The following is a 7,104-nucleotide window of genomic DNA, read 5'->3' on the forward strand; positions in this document are numbered from 1 at the left end:
CCCCCCCGAAAGCACCAATGGAAACTTCCTGCTTCCCAGGCGGTCCGACCCCCCCCCCCATGCCTTCCAGCCGTCTCCCCCAACCAAGGGAGACCACCACCTCCTTGCCCCCATTCAGCTCACAGCCATCAACGACCCGAGTCAGTGTTTGCCTTTCTCTGCCCAGTTGTGTAGCCCCACCCCCACCCCACTCAAACACGCACAGGCACACAAGCCAGCGATTTCCCCATCGCATTCGTTTGACTAAAAGGAACACACGCACACAAAAGTGAGTGGGAATCGAAATAAGGACTTCCCGAGCCTCTGCTGCTGCTGCTGTGAACCTGGGACTATTTCTTGGAAACCCCCCGTTTAAAATGACGACGCAGACACATTTTCGACGTTCGGCGGAGGGAGGGGTGGGGGGAGAACCAAGAAGAAGGGAACCTACTTGTGGGTCGTAAATTAGCCGTGTTGGGATCCTGCGCGGTGTTGGAGGAGGAGGGTTCCGAGGTTGCCATGAGGTTCAGCGTCGAAGCCCTTCCAGCCCAGGTTTCTTCTTGTCAATAAATCTCTCGCTGGAGCAAAAGGAAAAGAGAAAGGCGGGTTTAGAGATCTGATCCTTTTGGGGAAATGTGGGTCTTCTCTCTGTGTGCGTCTCCGATTGTCGAGAAATGATTCTGCAGCCGACAATAAGCAATTAAAGTCATCGGGAAGTGGCAGTTGCCGGAGGCGGGGTGGGGACAGAAGAAGGGCGGGGGGGGGGAGGGGGGGGGACTGTAATTCTGCACAAAGGGATCGTGTGGCTGCACCTCGAGTGGAAAGAAGAGTCCTTATTCTTTACAAGACGTTTCCTGAAGCTCGGCAAGGCAGCCTATATCTTTCCTTCTTCGAGGGATCTCAAACAAAAGCGATGTGGAAGGAGAAGCGGCCAAAAGCGAGGACATCTAGCTGGGTTTTGGGTTTTTTTTTAATGAGACAGCGCTCTCATGCAAACACGGCAATGGTGAAAAAGAAATAAATAAAAATGTCTGGACCAGGCGGAAGGACTAAACCACTAGCATGGGCGGAAAGCGATAAGTGTGTCGCTTGCGCTGGAGGAGAAGGATAGATTCAGCGGAGCATAAAGTCTACGGCGATTATATCAGTGGGTACTGAAGAGGTCAATGACGGCTCGAGCCAAATTGGAAACCAACTCCCAGTAAGCAGGCATGTAAAAACATACAACGGCAGCGAAGGAGGAAGGAGGCGACCAAGCCGATAGCGACCAACCAATCCGGGCAGAAGGATTTCTGGTGGCAATAGAGCGCTTCCAATTGTATATGAAACACCAGACTCAATATCGGTGAGGGGCGGGTGACTGTTAGCTGAGTGCAAACAATGCGGACAAAAGGTAACCTCGTCTGTATTTTTCACAGCATGGCGATACCTGAGAATACACACACACAAGGTGAGAGACCGGATAGAGCCACACACGCACACATAGTTACAGATCTCGATGAAATTCGTGCAGTTAGATTTTTGGGGGGCCATTTTAAATTCCACAAGTGAAACAGATGGTTTACCGATAGCGCTGGTTGACCTTTCCGGACTAACCCGCGATCTAGGTTCTTTACCCTGCTTTGTGAAAACATTCCGTTCCATTTCCAGCCTCCGGTTTTGGTTCATTGGTCGGGAACTAGCGGATCAATCAACGCCTTCCCTTCTTCCCTCAAACAGCTTCGACGCGTAAACTGGCCCCAGAGTTATTTCCCCCACATTTTTTTAAAAAAATCCAAGGTCACAGCAAATCAAAGTAACACCTGTAGTAACACCTGTCAGCATTTACCTGTATATACGACACATCTTCACGTGAATAAATACATGCTAGGAAACAAAGACAATTGAGGAACAAGCGAAGGTTTGGGGATTATTAGCACGATAATTTAATTTATAATCACCGTCCTTAATTTTTTGAGACAGAGGAGGAGACAGTCAGTCTCGGGGCCAGTCTATGGAAGTGAAGTAACAGGTTATCTTCATAAACATCCGCCTACCGATTCTCCCAATATCCTTCATTCAAGTTCACCGAGGGAGACAATGAGGTCCCAGAAGCACCTACATTCCGAAAGAATGTTCCAAAATCTTCATTTTCCCGGGACATGTGGAGAATTTCCCCCTAAGATATTTAAAAAAAAAAAAGACTTACCAGTCACAAGGGCTCTAGACCAAACTCCAAGAGTCCAAAACGTAGAACACGGAGGAATTCGGGCTGTGGGAAGGACTTGGCGTTTATAAACTCCACCAACGAACGACGTCGGAATATCAATGGCGCGGTGAAATTTAATTCGAAATGACCTTCTCTCCACCCCTTCGCACAAGTACTTGGGATTTGCTTTTTTAAAGAGTGAATTGTCGGCTGATCTATTCGACGCAGGCATGAGTCACACAGCGCTACCACCACCACCACCACCTCTTTTGATCCAATATGGAAAGCAAAATAGCTGGAACTGGAGTAGGAGGGGAGGGGGGCCTAGGAGCTCGGGTGTTGACTAGGATGGAAATCACGCGCCTCCAAGAGTTGCCTTCCCAGGCTAACGTGACTTACATGCAGGTGCTTTCCTCCAGGAGGAAAGTGGGGGAGGCATGTGACAGCCGCTTTGGCAACTCAACTGCAGGCAGCCAGATCACAGACGGCTGACCTGACAACAGGGCGCATAACCGCGCTCCACCTCAAGAGATGGACACACTGGGGGGGAGGCCTGCAAGAAGGTTATTATTTCCCTCTTCTTCACACCAGGCTCCCCTCGTGTTCTCTATGAGACAATAAAGTCGTGCTCTATGCAAACACCTTCACTTTAAGAGGGAGCGTGTACGGCGATCTTCTGTTGGGCTGTTGACTGGGTCTACTAAGCCAACACCTTACAAGAAAAGGCGACTGGTCCCATCCTTTAGTCCTATCTTCTACAGCAACGATATTGGCGTTCACAACATGATGACCTTGGAAGCAAAATTGTTGAACAATATTCTTAGGAGGGGGAGGAGGAACTTCTCTGTCTCTCTTCATATGGAGGCGTTTAAAGAATTTTATACGGCGTCCACCGTATCTACCAAGAGGCGGGGTGGGGGGGTGGGGAACCCGAACCGAATACCATTTTTGCGAGTCTCCACTGGGGGGCGCCAACGAATCAAAGACGGGACATTTTTTAAAAAACAAAACACCAGGTTATTAGGATTCTCAGCGTTAGCAAGTGGCCCCCGCGCACAATTAAGCCTTTTCTTTAAACTGCAGTTTTGCTAAATTTGGAATTGCTGGGGAGAGGAGACTTTCTATTTTCTGGAACATCATCCTACCGTTTAATGCATGTTTTAACATACAGTGTTACTCGGCAGTATATGTTTAGCTTTAGCACAGGGAAGCAGCTATTCACTGACAGAAATGAGCGCCTTTCGAAAGCGGAACACACTGTCACCACCACAAACACCCCCGTAGAGAGAATTCAGCCACGTGCTCTTTCTTAAGAATTATTTTTGCGAAAATAAACTTACCACCTTCGAGTAGGAGAGCAGTATTGAGGTAGAAACGTGCTAAATGCTCACGTGATCACTCGGATATGCATAAGAGGCTGTCCAGGCATTCTTGAATTATATTCCAAATACTCATCTCTTTAAAAAAAAAAATCAGACACTGTGGTTAAGCTGGCCTTTCACAATTCCATAGCTACAAGCGGGTAGTATTCTTCTTTGTATTGTTCAAGAAATAGTTCTAATAGGACTTTTCAGCCTCAGAATTAACTCCCACTCCCTTGTATTTACAGTACTGACACCTGTGAATAAAATGACCCATTTCAAGAACTTTGTAACCACTTCCCTCACGACTCCCCTACCAATCCCCCCCCGTCAAGTAGTCACAGCTGACTTATGGCGACCCGGTGAGGTTTTCAAAGCAGGAGACGTTCAGAGGTAGTTTGCCATTGCCTGGTTCTGCGTCACGTCCCTGGTATTCCTTGGTGGTTTCCCATCCAAACACTGACTAAGGCCAACCCTGCTTAGCTTCCGAGATCTGACAAGATCAGGCTAGCCTTGGCTATCCACGTCAGCCCCCCCCCCCGCGCCCCCATGTTGTTGTGCAGTCGCGACTATTCGCGACCCCCGATACAAAAAGACAAATTGGCCCCTGACATTCATTCAACAGCATGGTATCCGGCAATAGGCTTCCCAGCCAGCTGAGGCAATAAAATAAACTTTCGAGGGAAATGGCCTTCAAACATATAAGCTGAGTATCTTTGCTTCGGATTTTAGCGGATGTGGTGTTTCCAAATATTAAAGGTTAAGGTGGAGAGAATGGCCACAGTATAGTTTACAGGAGGATATTCTTCCAAAAGGAGGTGGGCGCGGGTTGACTGCAAAAGTTAGGAATAGGTTTCAGCACCTCGGACAGCAGCACCCCCCACCGTCAAAGGCGTCTGGGCGCGACGAAAGCGACCGCTCCTTTTCCGAGGATAAAGCAGCTTCGAAAAAAGACAGACGCGGCTTTGAAGCAGGAAAGGGGTAGGGATACTTAACCCTTTCCAAGCGTCCAGTTTTTATGCTCCAGCTCCCCCCCTCCCGGAGCCGTTTGTCTGTCTCCCCATGATGATCAAGGCCAGTGAGAGGAACCAGAGGAGGTGTAGCACCCCTCTGAGTGCTAGATCCACAGACTGAAAACAGAGCCGTTGACAGGTATCACGGTTCATCTGGGCATGCAGCACTGATGAATGAAAAGCTAACACAAGTAGGAGCAAAAGGCAACACAAGTGGCAGCAGCCCCTCTTTCAACACATGAGATCTCTTCCCCAACCTGGAAAGCCACTCTCTCACCAAAGACCGAAGCACAATGCTCCCTAGAGGCAGAACATGGACCTTGATAGTGTCCAAAATCACCTAAATGAAGTTAAAGACTCAATCCCCTTTTGCTGCCATGCGTGGTTTCCTCTTAACCAGCGACAGCACTGAGAAATTCAAATAATTCAGGTTTGTATGTATTTATTTGACAAACGCACCAACCTTCTGCTGGAGCAGTTACACGTTTAAGGAGGATAACACCCTCTGCAAGCAAAATAAAACGGGCATCTGGTGACAACTTTAAAGACTACAGAAATCTATTTCAACATAAACTTTGCAAGGGTCTTTCGTAGTAGCAGTGAGGATAAAAAACCAGGTATACTGGTGGCATATCAATCTTCATAAACAACAGTGTAACATACTTTAAAAAGCAAAAGAAAACAGATCTTGGCCCATCTCTGGGTTAGGAAGGAGGGGGCCGAAAAGTGACAGAACGGTAAGCGGGCGCTAGACCCAGGGGCGATCGGATTCTTCAAGTAGAAGGACACAGAATAAAAGACATTTCCTCCAGATGGCGCTACATCTCAGTCTCAGATTCTGAACTCGTTTGCTTTCGAGGCTCAACATTTAATGACTTTTATGGAATTTGCATGAGACTTCATGAAACACAAGTGAGCTCTGAATTGTGGTAGTCTCTAAGGTGCCACTGGTCTCCTGTTTTATGTTGCTGCTGCGGACTAATTAGTCTGCATCTGGGATTCAACAAAGTATTTATTGTTCTTGGGAAGGTGCTTGGTGACAGGGGGGAAATTGATTACTGCCTTTCAGATTTAGATATTTAGTTTGTGAGTGCCCTGTAAAGATTTACCAGCTTTTCTTTTTTACTTTGGTGCAAGACCCAGTACCCATTATGTCCTTATGCCAACCCCAGCAGCAATGGTTTGCCATTCTTTTCCTCTGCAGACAACTGCGGTGGTCTCCCATCCAGGAATTGACCCTGCTTAGCTTCCAAGATCTGACAAGGCTGGGCTATACCAGACTGCCTTCTCTCCCACAGTACCCATCAAGGCAACATAAATACAGCAATTGCACAATCTAGTCTTTTTATGTTGAACGCACAGTCTCCATCATGTGTACCACTATATAACCACTCAACTATTGTACCCAGCAGGCTTAGCTTGTGAACACAGCACAGAACGACTAACTAATCTAGGGACAACCTTCTGAACCTGGTGATTACTTACTTCATAACCAATGTTCCCTCTAAGCTGTGGAGTCTTGTGAGCAAAAATCCTACTTTGTGAGCTATGGGCATTAAAGTTGTGAGTGAGCCATTAGGTTGCTGCATAAATTAGTTTGCTTTGAGGCCATCCTTCCTGAGCTAAGGCAAAAATCTGTGAGCCGGAGGCTAAAAAACTGTGAGCTAGCTCACACCAACTCAGCTTAGAGGGAACACTGTTCATAACATATACTCCCCCAGGGAGACCAAAATCGGCTTACAAAATTATCCTCCATTTCATCTTCACAACAGCCTTGTACAGGACCTTTGGTCCAGAGCGTGTGACCAGCCCAAAGTCACCTGACAAGCTTCCAAGGCAGAGCAGGGATTCAAAAGTGGTTCTTCCAGATCCTAGTCCAGCACTCTACCTGTTACACAACACTGGCTCTCCTTGCACAGGTTCTTGATGTACAAAGAGAAAAAAAGCAAAGAGAAAAGGGGAAGGGGTGGACAGTTTCCCCTGTTATCACACTGAATGCAGCTGGAATCTTAAGCCTCTGCATGCTTAAAAGCTTCCAGGTGATTGTTGCAGCTATCAGTTCTGACAGCTGTTAACACCCACTTCTGGGGGGGGGGAATCATATATATATTTTTTGCATTCCTACTGGCTTGTCCTGTGTTCAGGGTCTTCTTGAAGCAGCACAGATAAAACTGACAGCATCGTGGAAGGTCTTCTGCATTTGGTGAGAAAGATCACACCTGCTATTGCCATTTGCCTGCTAATGTCATTTAGCATCTGAAATCACTCCTCTTTCCAGTATATAGGACAGATGGACTCACACTGTAGCTGTATCTGAAGAAGTGCGGAGCGACTCATACCCTGCCCCAAATTCTGTTAGTCTTTAAGGTGCTATCAGACTCTTGCTTTTTTCTACAGCATCATGGAAGTCACAGCAAATCCGCTCTTCAGGAGGAAGCCACCCTTTTAAGTCGAACACTGGAATCTTTCTAGAAAGCCACCTTCCAGCTTTCAGTATGGCTGCCATGCCTGTTGCTTGAAACAACAAATATGCTCCTTAGTAGTCCAACACTACACCATTCTT

General features: G+C 47.3%; 1 protein-coding gene across 1 annotated transcript in view; it reads right to left on the reverse strand.

Moving 5' to 3' along the window:
- Positions 1–500, reverse strand: part of GAD1 (glutamate decarboxylase 1) — a 72,217-nt gene extending 71,717 nt beyond the window's left edge. The window contains exon 1 of the mRNA XM_015407264.1: positions 431–500. Within this exon, the coding sequence (XP_015262750.1) occupies positions 431–500 (70 nt within the window). The remainder of the gene's footprint in view (positions 1–430) is intronic.
- Positions 501–7,104: the final 6,604 nt, after the last annotated feature.

Source organism: Gekko japonicus, unplaced genomic scaffold (genome assembly GCF_001447785.1).
Source record: "Gekko japonicus isolate JY-2015 unplaced genomic scaffold, Gekko_japonicus_V1.1 scaffold66, whole genome shotgun sequence".
NCBI lineage: Eukaryota > Metazoa > Chordata > Lepidosauria > Squamata > Gekkonidae > Gekko > Gekko japonicus.